The sequence below is a fragment of the Pollachius pollachius genome (genome assembly GCF_949987615.1).
Source record: "Pollachius pollachius genome assembly, chromosome: 19".
In the NCBI taxonomy this organism is placed as follows: domain Eukaryota; kingdom Metazoa; phylum Chordata; class Actinopteri; order Gadiformes; family Gadidae; genus Pollachius; species Pollachius pollachius.
Genome location: NC_136952.1, coordinates 5,603,594 through 5,622,201, shown reverse-complemented (window position 1 = coordinate 5,622,201; position 18,608 = coordinate 5,603,594). Strand labels below are relative to the sequence as shown.

The following is an 18,608-nucleotide window of genomic DNA, read 5'->3' as shown; positions in this document are numbered from 1 at the left end:
CGGAGGGAGCCAGGGAGTAGCTTACGTGCGCATCCAATATTTTTTAACTATCCGTCGACGGAAAGTGCTGTGATTGGTCCTCTAACAAAATCATTTCCGGAATCACTTCTCCGGTTCGACTTTGCACCTTATTTACTTTGTACATTGTTTTCAAAGACCAACTAAGAATATCAACCTGTATCCAAACAAAACACCAAATAAGATTTGAAAAGCTTTGGAAGTTTATTTACAGCACTATTTACATGGTTTGTAGTCAACATAAAAGATCGACCGGTGGCGAATTGAATTGCGTATCCGACATCCCGACGGAGAACTTTGAATACTCAAGGGGCCTCCGTAGTTACGGAGTCGGATTACGGATTAAGGAGTCGGAGTAGTATACTTTGACATTTTAATACAATTCAGCAAGAAAGGCCACGAAGAATAAGAAGGGGGCGTTCCAGTCTGCGTAAACGAGAACCCGTACCACACAAGAACGCCTATTTGTGTCTGCAGTGGGATGATATTGAAACGGACCACTCACATCATGGCACGCTCTGATGACATCACCAACCCTGATCGAACATTAGAGCTATAAGATGCTGCCTCACTGCAGTGGCCTCCCTACAGGACCTGGTCTGAAGCATTCTGCAGGATAGCAGCAGAGGACCAACACCCGTGAGGAGAATTTGATGCAGGAGAGAGGGAGATAGGAGAGTAAGATACAAAAAGACCTTAGTAGGTAGCAGACTAGGAGGTAGGAGAGTAAGACAGTAGGAGGTGGGAGAGAAGGAGGTAGGAGAGGAGGAGACCAAAAGATGATAGGAGGTGGGAGAGAAGGAGGTAGGAGAGTAGGAGTTAGGAGACCAAAAGACGGTAGGAGGTGGGAGAGGAAGAGAGTAGGAGGTAGGTGAGGAGGAGACCAAAAGACGGTAGGGGGTGGGAGAGAAGGAGGTAGGAGAGTAGACCAAAAGATGGTAGGATATGGGGTAGAAGGAGGAAGGAGAGTAGGAGATGTTGCCAGCTGCTGATCATCTATACGCCTCCAGTTACATCAGAGCCATGAGGCAGCACATTCCACAAACACATATACACACACACACACACACACACACACACACACACACACACACACACACACACAGTCTCTCTCTCTCTCACTTTCTCACTCGATGGCACACGCCAACACTTAACACCACCAACAAGCAATACACAGACACACACACACACACACACACACACACACAGACTCACACATAAACACACACAAACAGACATACACAGAAACACACACAAATACACACACGAACAAACACACAGCGTTTCATGACATACACACAAGGTCTCATGCACAGACTCACAAGCCCCGTCAAACACTTGTCTCGGTACAACTACACCCAACCCTTGATCACTGCATTGATCCTCTCTCAGCCCGCCCCATAGGGTGAGGTAGGGGAGAGAGGAGGGTACTAGGGGAGGAAGGGGGGGGGGGTTGTCGGTGCTTCTGAAGTGATCCGAACCTAAAATACCCCGGCAGAGGATGGATAAGTTTCAGTCCGTCTCCGTGCGAACGATCTGCGTACCCGACATTAACGCTATGACTACGAGACCGACACAAAAACGTCAGGTTTTTATTGTCCACAATAAATCAATATCTATGTTACCATGGAATATAAGATCTGAAGTAGATCGTAAAGAGTTTAGCGAACACAGAATGTCTGGACCAAAAATGCTAGACCTTTGCGTTGGTTATAAACAATTTCCTGTTCCTTTGCTGTTCCCAAATATTAATTTCGAAAGGACAATTTAGGTCTGAAAGTGTCAGAACAAGGACGCACGTGGCGCGCATAACACGCACACACACACGCACACGCACACAGCCACAGATGTTGAGCTGCAACGCAAGTAAAGAAAATAGGCCTAAACAAGCTTTTTTTTTTTCCAAACTTTAATATGCTTAAATTACATAAACTTCAGTCAATAATAAACATGTAATCTTCAGTGTCAGTGAATCTTTTTCAAACTGCCACACTATACGCTACATGAGACGACGTGATTGGTGGAGGAGCAGAGAGCTGGTGCCACAGCTGCGGCAGCTGCCAGAACTACATTCTTCTCCTGAAGCTAGGCTAACAGCTGGCGGCAGTTTACCCAGCTAACCGCGGCTACATACTGTGCTTACCACAGCTACATACCTAGCTAGCGACAGCTACACACTAAGCTATAACCACAATGCCTAGCTTAATGCCTCTAACTGTGGCTACATACAGAGCTAAGCTCCGCTACTCATTGAACTATAGCCACAGCTATGTGCCCAAGCCTAAAAAAGCTAGAGACTTAGCTAACCGCTAAAGACCTAGCTACCAACAACTACATACCTACATGCCACATACCTAACAGGATCTACGTACCACACTAATCAGCACTACAGACCTAGTTAACCACAGCTATATACCTAGCCAACTAGCCCTACAGACTGAACTAATTACTTAGCTAATACTATTGTGCTGGCAAAAATTATACTGTTAGCTAATGTCATCGTTCTATTTAGCATAATGATGCTTGCTAATGTCTTAGTGCTAGCTCAGATTTGTGTGAGCATCTCCTCACCCCAGTGTCCAGCATATCAGAAGTTATAGACAGAAGAGCTACAGGGAAACAAGGCTTCCAACTCCTCCATATGGGTGGTGTTCTTCTGGCTGGCTCCACTCAGAGTGGTACCTCAGGCATGTGCTTCACTCTTTAACATCCTGCTGTTCAGCACAGACAAGGGTCTCACTGAGTGACTCTGCACCTGCTAGGACCCCTCCACCTGCTTTTCACTTGATCTAGATGACCATCCCCAAGAACCACTGGAGAACAACCTTATGACCTCAAAACTTGTTGATACTGCCCAGAAAAACCTCACCTTACCTAAATCACCAGAACTTTAACTTCTCACCATACCCGACCCATCAGACCTCAAACATCTGACCGTACCTTAGCTATCAGAACTATAACATCTCACTTTACCTTAGCTATCAGAACTCTAACATCTGACCATACCGTAGCTATCAGAACTATTACACCTCACCTTGCCTGAACAATCTGAACTTTAACCTCTCACTGAATCTTAACTATCAGCAATTTAATATCTCACCTTACCTGACCCATCAGAACTTTAACAGCTTACCGTGCCTTTGCTATCAGAACTATATCATTTGACTTTGTCTGACCCACTAGAACTTTAACATTTTGCCTTAGCTTAGCTATCAAAACTTGAACATCTCACACGGCCCGAGGTATTATAACTTTGTGATGAGTCTCTTTCTACAAGAGATGTGCACATGAGGATTATGAAATAGTGTTCAAAATGAGCATCTCCATTCAATACAGTCAATCCTCTTGAATCCATATGATATATTACATACCAATGAGAACGTTTCCAGTGTTTCACACCTGAGAATCTTCACCTGGGGCAGGTGAGAGGAAATTCAGTCCAGTGCATGAAAACTCAGAGCAGAGAGAAATCATATTACTTTAAGTTATCACAGTAACACATCTCCCTCCCCAACTCCTCAAAACCAGCGAACCCATCGTCTAGACCACAGCGTCACTCCGACCGGCACAGAATATTACTCCCATTCAAAACGGCGGGCCAGGAGTTTGCATAAAACAAGAACAATGCAGGGAAAGAGGGTTAAGGGAATAATGAAACGATGAGTGGGATGTGTTTGACCTGGTTTCCCCCTGTGTGACACCTTGCCAGGCTGTCACATGGTTTGAGTTGGTGAAAGAAACCCAAAACCAACACCTTCTTGGTCCAAGAACCTGTGACCCGAGACTCTGCCTGTACCACACACTCCAACATGCCTTCCAATACTGCCCAGCTGCTTTCAGTGTACAGCGAGAGAGCCACCAAACATGTCCGTGATAAGACATGGAATATCGTTTTTTGGTTCTTAACTTTGCCCCCCCCCCCCCCCCCCCCCCCCCCCAACACACACAGCCCGAATTTCCCGTCTGGGTTTTATAAGGTACCATCTTATCTTATAGTAATAGTGGCCAACATTATGCTTTTCTAAACTTAAATAGCAAGAACAAGAAATAGTCAGAAGCACCGATCTCCTAGTCGTAGGATCACAGACCACACAAATAAATGTTTGAGTGTCAACATTTTCGAACCTTGTCCACATGGAGGGAAGCTATAAATAGGGGCCAAGAGACCCTGGCCTGCACCAAACGCACGTGCCTTTTCTCACAAGCTCACACCTGGCAGGTGAGGGCAAGAGCTGGTTGGTACGCTCCTGGGGGCCGCTGCGTCACAAAAGGGCGGCAATGACGCAACGCATCGGAAAACAAAGCGCGGAGCAACGTCAGAGGAATATGAAACCTGCAGAATGCCGATCCAAAGCTCTAGTCGTGCTACTAATATACATCTCAAACCAATGACAAGTCGATGAGACATTATTGGGTTGATCGATGATGAGGTGGAGAGTAAACTCGACTCAATTAAAAATGTAGGCTATATAAAAGTTCACACATACAATAATAAGGCATACAATTTTAGTTATGTCTCCTTAATTGGAATATTATATATATATATTAAGTATATTTAATGTTTAAAAACAAACGTTTCGAATGCTGCTGTAGGCCTATACATGTATTGTCTTGTAGTCGGTCAATGGAGCACGTTATTAAAAACTGTAATATATATAATGTAGACTCAGTGTAGGCCTACTTAATGCTCTATATAATAAAACCAATGTCATCAAGATTATTCTAAAACCAAGCAACCTCCCCATTAAACGAAACCAGCAGGGTCATCAGACCACAAGGTCTAACAACTTTAACCTTAACACGGACATAAAGCCGAGCCCTCACAAAAACAATTATGTACACTATTATTAAACTTTATCGGCCTGTGAGTTTGTGCGCCACTAAAGTCCGTTGAACAGCCCAGCGTCTTACCTTGCGCCGCAAAACAAACTCCAGAAGTCTAGTCCTTTCTCCGGAACCAGGACCTTTCTCAAGAACCAGGACCTTTCTCCGGAACCAGGACGTGGGGGCAAGACTTGAAGTTCGGTGGATACTTGGACTGAGCAGTCGGTTCCTCGCGGGCCGGACAGTCCAAGGGGCAGCTGAGAGTTGGAGGTGAAACCGGAGATTTGCGGCAGGTAGGATCAACGCGTTAAGCCATTCCGACGCTTGGACTGAGAAACCCGTCGCTGCCCAGCTGTCGGCGATCCGGGTTTTCCATCTTTTTATATTTATTCCATATGCAATGCAGTAGTCTTCAGTCTTCTGTGCAGTAGGCCACCTGTGCAGTGGTCCTACCTGTGTAGTCGTCCACACGCGTGTTGGAGCCTACCTATGTGATACTTGCGCAATGATTACGCATTCTCGACGACTCGTGCAACCCACTGCGCAGAGTCGCTATACACTAAAACAATCCAAACTCTTAATTATGGCCCGAATAAACAAAAGTACGAGGCCGTGGAACAAAAGTCATCACTATGAATCAGTCCTTTATGTGATTAGTGGATTGGTGTAAAAGGTCGTCTGTGCACTGTGACTTCAGCGAAGCGGAACGAAGAGAGCGACTTAAGTGAAGGGAGTTGGGGTGGGGGGGGGGGGGGGGGGGGTGGGGGGGGGGGGGGGACTCTGGCGGATCCAGCTCCTTCTGCAAAGTTCTTTCTGCGCAGGTCGTTCCCAGTTTTGCTCTGGTTCAAAGGAGCGGAGCGTGAAGAGACAAGGAAGACGATCCATGTGATTACAAACGCAAACTGGTGTCATTTTATTCTCGGAAAGTCCGAGCTGAGATTTCCCCTCGACCCCCTCCTCCTCCCTCTATCCCCTCCGGCTGTGATTTGTCAGGACGCGGCTCAGAGAGGTCACTCATCAAATCACAAGTCATCAGAACCTCAACACCGACTGTGTTCGGGGCTTTTTATCCACATGATACATCGGCAATATAAACACACTGCTCAAATAAATGCAACATATATAACCTGGAGCCTTTTAAACTGCCCATTTCCACCATCCTCATTTTAGGCAAACATTAAGGAATTAATTTCCTCCGGATAATAAATAGTTTTAATGGTGAAGGAAGGAAACTAGCGACTCCATCTGGTGAAAGGAGGAACGGAATGTGTCTACAAATTAATAACAGCAAAATGAAAACAAGACATAGCATCTAGGCTAGTACAAGGTTTGAAAACTGAAATCTGCTGACTCCTTTTTAGTTTGTGCAGCATATTATTGAGTTGCAAAGTCTTTGACCAATCCTTTTGATTTCAGTTCGGAACTCTAAGAACGTCAAACGTAAAAAAAAAAAAAAAAATTATCCACTCAACAAATAGCTTGACCGAGAAACTTCTTTCAGTCACCCATCCATGCATCCACAATACATAAATTTAGTCATTCATTCATCCATCCATTTTGTAAACCATTTAATCCATCCATCAATCATCCCTCTATGTATCCATCCAATTAAACATCGATCCAGACAGGCGATTAATGATTGATTAAGGATTAAGGGGAAAGAGAGTGTTAACCTGAAGAGGAGGAAGCGAATGGTGCAGATGAGGAGGGCGGCCAGGGACACGGCATACCCGACGCTGCAGGGGACCCATACCGGCCGCTAGCTGGAAGCAGAGATCAAAGCGTTTCCTGCGGTTGAACTCCGGCGACCTCTGACCCCAGGGGTCCAGATCTCCCCGCACCTGTTCTCCCGGCTCCTCGAGGTCTCCGTCGCCATGGTAACAGGCGATGAGTAACGGCCGCTTAGCCCGTCCCATCCACAACCAAGAGACAACCCGTGAGAACCATCGCGTTACATTACATTTATATTGCTGACGCTTTCATCCAACGCAATTTAGAATAAGTGCATTCATACAGAGCCCCCCTGGGGTCACATCGTATAAAATAAAATAAAAACATGAAGACATAAACTAGAAATTGCAAGAATCTTCATGCGAGTAGGATAAAGCCACTGCTACAAGTGCTTCATTTTAGAAACAAGAGGTCGAGAAAGTTATTTTTTAACGGGATGCAGTCTGAGCAGAGGATTTTTCATTCTGCATCGAAAGATGTGCAGGGTTTCTGCTGTCCGGCTTTCGGCGGGGAACTCGTTCCGCCCTCGTGGGCCCAGGACAGCGAACTATCGGGATTTATTTAGGGAGCAGCGAGACGTTTGGCACACAGACCACAAATGTACGCAGTAGGCCTACGCACCCACAGGTCCCCACCGAAAACTCCATGGATCTTCGACGACCATGGTTGAAGATCCAGGTCAAATGGACGTCGTGCCATGACGTGACCTAATTTTAACAACGCCAATTTGGCCGTATATTAATTGAATCTAACTAGAAAATATGTCAATTATATATATATAATCAGGGTGCGATTTGCCGGTGGGGATGGTGGGGATTATCCCCCCCTCTGGTTTACACGTCCTACCCTCTGCTGAATTATTTTTATCCTCGGTGGGGATAAAAATTATCCCCCCCACCCAAAGTATTTTCACCATTACATCGTAATAATTAACAACCAAAATACACAGGGTCCGTCTTCATTTTGAAACATTTTAAAATGTTTCTCAAAATTATCCCCCCCTCTGGTTTTTTCACAAATCGCACCCTGTATATAATACAAATATTGTAAAATTAAGGCCATGCACAATTTTTAATAAACTGGTTGCATCTCTCGAATCCAGGTAAAAGAATATGTCTATAGGACTATTGGTATGTGCGAAATGGTAAATAAGCCCCACCTACATGGTCTGATACACCCAGGTAAATCCTTAGTCTGTATGATAAGCGTCTGCTAAATGCCGTCAATGTATGTGAGTGTGTGTGTGTGTGTAATTAAAGGAGAAATCCGGTGTAAAATGGATCTGGGACATGTTTAGTATGATAACGAGTTGTAATGTTCGTTTTGGAGCAAAAAAGCACATATAGATGCATTCTTAAGTTGGCTGGTTTTAGCCGATTCTACCAAAACGCTATAAACTTGGATCGATGGGGGCATGTGTTATGATGAAAACAACATTGCTATTTTAAACCACTTAAAAGGCTAGAAGTAGCCCGACACTTCTTTGGTTGTATAATAAGGGTCTTAACATGTAAAACGAGGCATTGATAACTTTGTAAGTGTACAGATTGTTTATTAAAAAGGAAATTTTATACACACAACACCATCAGTATTTCACCCGTCGACGCCATCTTGTTTTTGAGACTCGATAAGTAGATTGGCGGACACAGAGCTTGCGTGTTGTTGACGGATGTCACAATCTCTGTGTTCGTCAATCTACTTATCGACAACTGAAGAATGCGTCTATATGCGCGTTATCATACCAAACATATCCCAAATCCGTTTTACACCGGATTTCTCCTTTAAGTGTGTGTGAAGGTATTATAATAGTGCATGTATGCAAGATTGTGTTTATATGCAAATGTGTGTGTGTGTGTGTGTGTGTGTGTGTGTGTGTGTGTGTGTGTGTGTGTGTGTGTGTGTGTGTTATGTTGGTGTCTACCATCCCATGTATAAAAATACATTGCATCAACAGGTCGATTTAATTCATATGGTTCGTAAAGCTCTTAATAGCTCCGGGATTACTCAAACTAATTTTCATCATTCCGAAGTTTTTGCTTAGTATTAATGTCGGAGATCTTTGTGTCGTCCTCTTGGCGCCACCTATGGCATAAAGAAGGCTGTGAACTGCTTCACACACAAGTGAGTTAAAGAGCGAGTCTGTTGCGGTGGCTCAACCAAACCCTCTATGGCAGAACAAACACTGCTGGGTGATAGGTAGTCTATCACTTACTGCGCCGCTTGTGATTTGAATCCATGATGGGAAAGTCGCCACCGAAGCCTAGTTCGTAATATTCATATTACTGCGAATGCACGCCCTGTCATAAGTGTCACCAGTCGGCATTGTGATCCCTAATTCAGTGGAGGATAGTGACTGAACTGACATTTATCAAAAATCAGATCTTTGGAGATCTTCGAGATTACCACTTTAAATTCAGACTTCTGATTTGTCAAAAAAAATTCACTGCAGATCCAATTATGCTTACAATATGAGTTTTTAATGTAGGCTAGTGGCTAACAATATGGATGCAATTGATCCCAACTAACGGCGGACAGCATGAGGATGAAGGCCGGTAATGTAAGATAAATATATCACATTAAAGGCAGTTCAGTAAAAGCAGTTGATGCAGACTATTGGCTAACTACATGACCAAGAAAGCAGTTAATGTATGACTGTGGTTGGTGCTGTGATTTGAGAGTTGTAAAGAGAGATATACTTTTTATTTATAAACCTTTTCCAAAAAGAATAACCCCACCCTCTCTGTTCCCTCCCTCCCCGTGTTTCTCTGCCATTGCAAAGAACTGAAATCATGCAACAGTCTAAAATTGAAATGGTCTCATACAAAGGTCCACTCAAACAGATATTCTCAAAGAGCATTTTTACTCTGGTGAAAAAATTGCACAACACATTACACCAAAATCATTGCTCTCCTCAGTTCTTCAAAAGCCAACTGAATTACAGTAATTGCAGTTGCTGTAGGCCAACAGTTAACGGCATGAAAGTAAAGGTAGTTGCTGTAAGGTATACGGCGAATGGGATTACAGTAAAGGTAGTTGCTGTAGACCAACGGCAAAGGCCATGAATTTAAAGATAATCGCTGTAGGCTAACAGCTAAGGCTATGAATTTAAAGGTAGTTGCTGTGGGCTAACGGGCAGCGGCATGAGGCGCATCAGATGAGCTTGACGTAGTTAGCGGGCAACATGCCACGCTGGCCCGTGCGCTGGTTCAGCCCAAACATCCAGCCCTGGTCGATGGACTGGGGCTCCAGGATGACATCCCCCACCTGGAGGCTCACCTCGTCAGCATCGGCTGGAGCATAGCTGTACAGCGCCTGGAACCGCGGCCTCTGTATAGAGATACACAACGATAGATACCCATGGGTATATAACTGTTACATAGAAGTTATATAGACAACACATAGATACACTGCTGGAGGAAAGCTGCGCAGTGCTCGGAACCTCCTCATATACACAATTTAAGAAAAAGACGATGAATATGTATATAAATAAATATATATATAAATAAATATATATATAAATATATATATATATATATATATGTGTGTGTGTGTGTGTGTGTGTATGCACATTGTGCTCTGGTAATGTAAATACTTTTTTTCCATGCCAATGAAGCAGTTGGAATTGTACTGTGGATCACAAGGTATACTGTCCCTACCGGTACACCAGAGGGCGCTGTGGCCACAGGAGCTGCGGGCCCGGGATTGGGACGGAACATCTGCTGTTGCTGCTCCTCGCATTCTACGGAATTACACAGAAGGGAAAGAATCCCGCAACGAAACTAAAAATACAGAAAAATACCAAAGTTTTCTCTGAAAGAAACAACAAAAAAGTGACGTCAGACCTTGCCTGTTTTCGGGTGGCGGTGCATCACTTCTAACCTTACTCTTCTCAAACTCCTCATGGTACTTGATCTGCGTGCACGAACACACACACACACACACACACACACACACACACACACACACACACACACACACACACACACACACACAAACTGAAGCAATATACATCTCAGCAAGATACCCCTGAAATAATATCAATCAATAGTATTCTTGAAATCATGCATTATTTTGGGAAGGGGAGGAAGGAAGATGAAGAGAGAGAGAGGGAAATGGGGGGGGGGGGGGGGGGGGAGAGAGAGAGAGAGGGAGGGAGGGCAATCAAGAGAGCAAGAGAGAGTGAGAGAGAGAGAGAGACATGAGAGAGGGATCCCACTGTGTTCTATTCTGGTTCGACCAGAGGGAGAATCTAAACTATTCATTAAAATCCGTTCAGAAAGAAATCCACAGAACTGAAAGAACAGCGGAGAGCGAGGACAGAAACAGAAAATAATGAAAGATATAAGAAAGAGAAAAGTAAAGAAAGATTAGAAAGAACAAAGCTCAGAACAGAACGAATGAAAGAAGAATAAATGGTTTGCTTCCAGTCTTCTGTTTATAGCTGGTCCCAGGAGGGATCAGTGTGGGTGTGTGTGTGTGTGTATGTGTGTGTTTGTGTGACTCCAGCTGGGATACTGTTACCATATAGGGCAGCCATTCCTCTGAGGTCGAAGCGTTGGGTCTGAGAGACTCCAGATCTTAAGCGCTTACCCTCTTACCCCTCCATCTCACCCTTTCATCCCTTCATGTCTCACCCCTCCAAATCTCAGCCCTCAAACTCTCACCCCTCCATTTCTCACCCTCTAACCACTCAATCTCTAAATCGTCCCTCTCTCACCCACTCACCCCTCCCTCTCTCACTCCTCCATCACTCACCCTCTCTCCCCTCCACCCCACCCCCGCCCCAGCAGATTAATTTAAATGAAGGTCAAGTTCATTTATAAAATGTATGATATTAAACTAGCTTAGCGAGTTAAGTAAGAGAACAGGGTTAGTTATGTTAAGTTAAGAGGACTCACGTTGCTGATCAGGTCCTGAGTTTTCTTCACCCTCTGCATCTCAGGCGTATCCGTGACAACGCTGAAGCCCCTCCCCCTGCTCCGCTCAAAGTCTTCTTTGTACAGGGCCTGACACACACAAACACATACACATACACAAACACACACACACACACACACAAACAAAAACACAAACACATACAAAAACACACACACACACAAACACAAACACACACACACACACAAACAAAAACACACACATACACACAGAAACACACACACACACCAACACATACACACACACACACACACACAGACACACACACAGACACGTCATGTGGTGAGAGGGTGGGCAGGACTTTTATGGTTGTAAACAGAACAGAGAAGAAGGAGGAGGGGAAGGACCTAATGATCAGAGAGGAGAGCAGACACACCCTAGCTTTCCCCAACCTCAACCTTCCTAGCCCACTTACCTATAACTAACCCTAACCCTACCTAAGCAACCGTATCTTACTCTAACCCACCCTAACTCACCCTAACCCACCCTGTCCTACAGTAACCCAGCCCAACTCACCCTAACTCACCCTAACCTGTCCTAACTCACCCTAACCCACCCTCATTCACCCTAACTCACCCTAACCTGTCCTAACTCACCCCACCCTCATTCACCCTAACTCACCCTAACCAACCCTAACTCACCCTAACCCACCCTGTCCTACAGTAACCCAGCCTAACTCATCCTAACCAACCCTAACCAACCCTATCCTACAGTAACCCAGCCTAACTCACCCTAACCCATCCTCACCCTAACCAACCCTAACTCACCCTAACCCACCCTATCCTACAGTAACCCAGCCTAACTCACCCTAACCAACCCTATCTCACCCTAACCAACCCTAACTCACCCTAACCAACCCTAACCCACCCCAACCCACCCTAACTCACCCTAACCCACCCTAACCCACCCCACCATACCTAACCCAACCTATCCTACAGTTACCCACCGACCCTAACCTACAGTAACCAACCCTAACCCAAGCCTCTGCCTTTCATCAGCCTCCCAGCACGACTCGTCCTGAACTCTGGTGCAATGATGAGCCACATTCTTTAGATAACGGATGTTTATTCTTTAAGTTTGTGGTTTATGCTGCAAATAACAGATCCCAGATGATTGGTCAAAAGTACGACAAATTTGAACTTCTGTTTGATTTGAGCAACTCTGCTATCAGACTTTATATTATGATATTATAATAATTATTATATTATAACCATCTCAACCCTAACCCAACCAAACGATGTATTTGTGTGTGTGTATTTGTGTGTGCGTGAATGTGTGTGTGAGAATATGCATACGTGTGTGAATATGCACATATGTGTGTGTGTGTGTGCGTGTGTAATTGTTTGTGTGTGTGCTACCTGGCTGTTGAGCATAGTCTGCTGTTTGAGGCGGAGGTTCTCTGGGGTGTCGGTTACCATGGTGAAGGAGGATTTGGGGTAATGCCTAAAACAGGGGGAGGGGCTTATTAACCAAAAACCGGCCAATCAGATGGAAGCAGTGTACTTCATTAAAAACAGGGCAGAGGGAGGGGGAGGAGCAAGACGTTGATTCTTTCAAGGTAACCTTTACACTCTTGTGTGTGTATGCATGTGCATGTGCGTGTGCGTGTTTGTGTGTGTGTGTGTCTGTGCGTGTAGGTGGTTTGCTGGTTCTGATAAGCTGTTATGGTTCTAGTCTGTATTGATAGGCTGTAGTGGTTCTAGTGGCTATGATTGGCCATAGTGGTTCTAGTGGCTGTGATTGGCCGTAGTGGTTCTAGTGGTTGTGATTGGCTGTAGTGGTTCTAGTGGCTGTGACTGGCTGTAGTGGTTCTTGTGGTTGTGATTGGCTCTAGTGGTGGTTCTAGTGGTTCTCAATGGCTTTAGTGGTTCTAGTGGTTGTGATTGGCTGTAGTGGTGGTTCTAGTGGTTGTGACTGGCTGTAGTGGTTCTAGTGGTTGTGATTGGCTGTACTGGTTCTAGTGGTTGTCACAGACCTCTGAAGAATAAGTCCTGTAGGTGGCGAAGAAGTAAAAGCTGGTCACGTTTTGAACTACACAGTTCACACGTTGAAGTAGTTAACTATAATGTAGAAGCATTAATGGCACCGACAATCCAAAACCCAAGTGGAATCTAGATGGAAAGAGTGTGTAGCTCAAAGCGTGAGCAGCTTTTACTTCTTCGCCACCTACAGAGTTTGTTATGCAGGATCATTCAAAAACACCATGTGATTACCCATAGACATTTGATCTATGGAACCGGAGCCTTGGAGGCGGGACTTATTCTTCAGAGGTCTATTGGCTGTAGTGGTTCTAGTGGTTCTCATTGGCTGTAGTGGTTCTACTGGTTGTGATTGGCTGTAGTGGTTCTAGTGGTTGTGATTGGCTGTAGTGGTTCTTGTGGTTGTGATTGGCTTTAGTGGTTCTAGTGGGTGTGATTGGCTGTAGTGGTTCTAGTGGTTGTGATTGGCTGTAGTGGTTCTAGTGGTTGTGATTGGCTGTAGTGGTTCTAGTGGTTTTGATTGGCTTTAGTGGTTCTAGTGGGTGTGATTGGCTGATCCAGAACTTACATGGAGCAGTAGGGTTTCTTGCCAAAGCCCTTGTAGGTGGTCATACTGAGCGCCATCTTACAGACCTCACAGCTGAAGCAGCTTCTGTGCCAGAACTAGAGAGAGTTAGGTTATTGTAGCATCATATCAATAAAGATCACATCATAACTGTAGTTCTATCACATCAGTCGTGATAAATAACATCGGTCTTGATAGATCACATCCGTCTTTCTGTATCACATAGTCATATTGGATATGTAGCTGTTCTATCACATTGCTATATCACATTGCTTTTCACATTTCTAGTTCCGTATGATTTTATTACACATATATTTCTAGTTGATTCTTATTGCTTTGATAATATTCGTTTTTACATAATTTTTCAATCAATTTAACTTTTCAATAATGATACATACACATGATTGTTATCACGTAGATCTCCCACCCCCTTAGTTATGGGGGTGGTATGGCCCCAATAGCAACTTCTGGGGCCATTGTTTACGTTCCGATTTACAGTAGGCTAAATAAAATATAGCCATACTAACTTTACAGAAAAGTTATATTTCCCTGGATATATTAATTTACTTTAAAATCTAAAAACCTTATATACAAATGTACAACTTTTTTGAAGGCCCACACAAGTCCACAACGTTTTTTTTTAAACTTTCCAACATAGTAGGCTACGTCAATTCATGTATGAATGCATTCAGAAAACTTAGTGACATTGGCATCCTCAGCCTACCTTGTCGAGGCAGCTAACCTTCTCCGTGGGGTACACGGCTTTGCTGCATCTCCCACACGGTGGATTCATAGCGGAAGGTATTCACAACAATCCCCTGGACCCGAAGCTGTAGCGATACGTTTCAACGGTAGGTTCTAGCGCTGCGTTGTACGGGACTTTGAGAGGAGACTGGGTTGAGACGAGGAGGAGTCTTGTTGGGGTTTGAGTTTGGAAGCAGGAATGATGTGAATGAAGGATGGGTGAGCTCAGGGTCTCGGGAATGTCCTTACATGGAGTAGACCAGTGGAGATACAACAAGCATAGGAACCCGGGACAGAGAGAGAGAGACAGAGAGGCCCGGAGCCTGTTCTGTAGCAGATGTAGGTCTAGAACAGTTAGACCTAGAACTGCAGTATTTTGATTTTGGATTTGGACAGATACTGTCAGTTCTATATAAAACTAACTGTGGGCGGACCAACAGGCTTTCTACACATAACAATATATCTTGTCCTCACTCACCAGTTATCTGGCAACCCACCTAGACCTTAAAAATACATTTTGTTGAATTTCGAAGCGTCGTTGCGTCGCTATTATCGTGGAATATACGACGGGTCAAACAATATATACAAATTCGTTTCTTCTAACAAATACAATCTATTTATTTCACTACAGTAGAGCAGCGGGGGTATAGCTCAGTGGTAGAGCATTTGACTGCAGATCAAGAGGTCCCCGGTTCAAATCCGGGTGCCCCCTCATTTTTTCGATCTATCCGATCATTTTATGTGAAATAGCCCATTGGAGATGTGATTATGTTACAAAGACATAAGATGCGGTAAAATATTCAACGCACTCATCGAAAAATGACACTACCGGACACAGACGGAACACGGCCGCTGTTTTCGGCTTCGGCAGTCAAGTTGTTTTCGGCAGGATATTATGAATGGATATTAGGCTAGTGATCTAGATATCATTGTTTTTTTTAAATGATAATATTATCGATATGATGATAATAATTATATTAATAATAGTAATAGTAATACAAATTGAGTGAACTAAAGGTTATTTATAAATATTAAACAGCTAGAATAAAACAAAGTTGAACACTGGCCATGAACAATCTCCTCTCTGATGGCTGCTTGTTTGGGCTGAGAGAGCATCTAATTAAGGAGATAGAGCAGACGTAAAAGGATTATTGATTATAGCAATCTTCACTTGCTTTCATAACGCCGGTACTGCTCAAGATCAGCAGCAACCCTAGAACTGACAGAATACCAGCTATTATTAGAGAGCACTTTGGCAATTAAATGTTATTATAAAGCTGTCATTCGGAATCGTCATGTAGTTGAGAACCTTGAATGAGAAAAGGGTAATAATTTTACTGAGATGGCGTCAAGATCTTGTGGCCGTGGTACAACGAATCTCCATAACTAAAGGCACGGGCTCCTTTTACCATGACATTTGATAGCATTAGCACTATAATTGTCATTATTATAATTTAGGATAATAATAATAGTAATAATAATAATAATAATAATAATAATAATAATAATAATAATAATAATAATAATAATAATAATAACAATAATAATAATAATAATAAAAACAACATATTATTATTATAAATGAGCTGGGTGGACTTCAGAGTAGATAAAGTTGGATTTTCAGGAGTTGTGTAGAGGAATATGTGTAAAAGAATATTAATATCAATACTAGTAGAAAGTAGAAGTAGAGTATTAATACTGTTAGAGGGCAGGGTAGTAATAATACTGATATGAGAAGAAATAGGCCTAGAGTATTATAGGCTACCCATAGGGAGCAGAAGGAGAGTATTTACATAACTATAGACCAGAAGTAATTCATTATGGAAAGCAAGTATTCATATTTCAATCCCACATGTGACAAAATAAGAGGGTGAGAGATTCTGCCTGTACGTAAATCCCCTCCCAAAGCCCCGCGGCGTGTTGTAGAAGCTTCTCCAGAGCGGTGTGAAATCCTCACAAAGGGAAGGTGGTGTTTCAAGGTGGCACGTACGTTCTCCGAGCTGGGGAGGGGGGGCACTTTTATTGTAATGTTGAAGAGGACCGTTTATCCCTGAAAGAGAACCGAAGGAGAACACTAAAGGGTCGACATGACGTGTAACATGCAACTAAGTACTGCTTCCGACTCAAAGGCGTACTTCAAACCTCGATTTTCCTGACCTTCACAGGGCTTCCTCCATCAGAAATGATTAGTTTCACAAAACGTTGCTCCTTTTGTGTAGCAACGTGTTAAAAGTAGAGCTATATATAGTCATAGCTATAAGGACGGCCAATTTGACAGTAGTTTCTCTAACCAGCAAGACAATAATTGAAAGACCTTCTCAGTGAGGCAGCCACTTTCCAATGACTATCAATGTCTACATCTTTGAACCCTGGCAGGGTATAAAAGATCATGAATAACATAAAACAACTTAAAGACCGGAGAGTGCAGCAGAGTCTGAAAGCTTAAACATGACCTGACCAAAGTCTGAAAGCTTAAATACGACCTGACCAACCGAAAGTGAAGCTGATTCTCGCTGCGGGGTCCGAAATCAGACGGCTAGGTGATTGTAAGCTGTAGGAGGTAGCACACACTCATCAGTGGCCCAAGGCAGAGGAAGGAAACCAAAGCAGCGACTAAAGTGTACTTCTACCTCCACCCTCAGGGGTGCCGGTAGAAGCTCACTGCAAGTCTCCATCATGTGGTGGTAGCCACGGCAACCCACACACAGGTACCCACCGCTTCGCAAGATGAATAGGTTCAATTGAGAGTGACAGGGGGCCAGTCGTTGCTTTCACCACGTGAAATCCAATCCAACTGCTCAATCTCTGTTGACGCTGAAGATATCTCACGTGAGAACGTGAAGCCTTTTTGAATAGGGCCTAATCTCTTTGTTGGAGCATCACCCCGGGGCAAAAATAAATAAAGAACAAGGTACTCGATTATCCCTTGTGCACTGTTACAAAAGAGCCTAATTACACCTACTGATGTATTATGTTTTCACTTTGACACTGAATTTTAATCCCACAAAAAACTCTAATTGAATAGTTATTATTAATGCATTAATGATACCACTGAGCAGAGATTTCCAGATTCTCTATCTTCCGACCCATCAAAAGACCTGTGTCTCCTATAGCCGTTCAGAAGACTCCAGTGAAGTCCCCTACATGTCCAATCACGGTTCCTACACTACGACCTGTTCCTGCTGATTGGATGACCTGTTTCACTAGCTACTGGTTTCCAATGAAAATCCTTTTGATATTTCTTCATGCCCCAACAAGACGGCTGAAAAACATGCATCTAGAAATTACAGAGAAATACATATTTAATACACATGCATATTGTGTGTGCGTGAGGGAGAATGACCAAAACATAAGCTTGTGTGTGCATAAGTGTGTGTGTGTTTGTGTGTGTGTGTGTGTGTGTATGTGAGTTTATCGGTGTGCATGTATATGTATAAATATGCATGCATGTGTGAGTGTGTGTGTTCATTCGTGCCAATGTGTGCGCTCACTCCTCCTCTCCCTCGTGGTCCTCTGCCTCCATACCCTGAGGTGCGATGGAAGCCACCTTAGCTAAGGGGCCCCCGGCTGGCCCCGTCTGTGACAGCAACACACCCAAGACCAGCGGGGAACAGCATGATATTTTGAGCCGAGCGCAATTATGCTATTAGTGACAAGCTAGTCTTAAGCTGTAAATTGATCAGCCAATGTATACGTTTGCAATAAATTAATTACTGGCTCTAAGCTGTCTCCGTCTTTCAAATGCAACTGCAAGACTTAGCTGGGTTTTAGCACCACTCTGGCCATGGGGCTTTGTTCAAAAGGGGCTGAGG

The 18,608-nt window shown here is 43.8% G+C and overlaps 1 protein-coding gene across 2 annotated transcripts; it reads right to left on the bottom strand.

Annotated features, from left to right (window-relative positions):
* Window positions 1–9,354: 9,354 nt before the first annotated feature.
* On the bottom strand, window positions 9,355–14,915 carry LOC307090695 (LIM and SH3 domain protein 1-like). Of its 2 annotated transcripts, none has more exons than XM_079757444.1 (7): window positions 14,777–14,915; window positions 14,056–14,150; window positions 12,867–12,951; window positions 11,472–11,579; window positions 10,416–10,485; window positions 10,230–10,312; window positions 9,355–9,900 (listed from the first exon to the last, which is right to left on the bottom strand). In XM_079757444.1, the coding sequence occupies exons 1-7, from the start codon at window positions 14,843–14,845 to the stop codon at window positions 9,724–9,726; spliced, it is 687 nt and encodes a 228-aa protein (XP_079613570.1). In that variant the 5' UTR covers window positions 14,846–14,915; the 3' UTR covers window positions 9,355–9,723. The 2 variants fall into 2 exon arrangements, with proteins under 2 accessions (XP_079613570.1, XP_079613571.1); XM_079757445.1 differs by having other exon boundaries at window positions 14,056–14,139; window positions 14,777–14,889.
* Window positions 14,916–18,608: the final 3,693 nt, after the last annotated feature.

Excerpts from the sequence above, each read along its gene's own strand:
- LOC307090695 (XM_079757444.1), bottom strand. The coding sequence starts at position 14,845 with ATGAATCCACCGTGTGGGAGATGCAGCAAAGCCGTGTACCCCACGGAG. Across the intron at positions 14,151-14,776 it reads AGGTTAGCTGCCTCGACAAG|TTCTGGCACAGAAGCTGCTT; the intron begins GTAGGCTGAGGA and ends AACTCTCTCTAG. Across the intron at positions 11,580-12,866 it reads AGACTATGCTCAACAGCCAG|GCCCTGTACAAAGAAGACTT; the intron begins GTAGCACACACA and ends TGTGTGTGTCAG.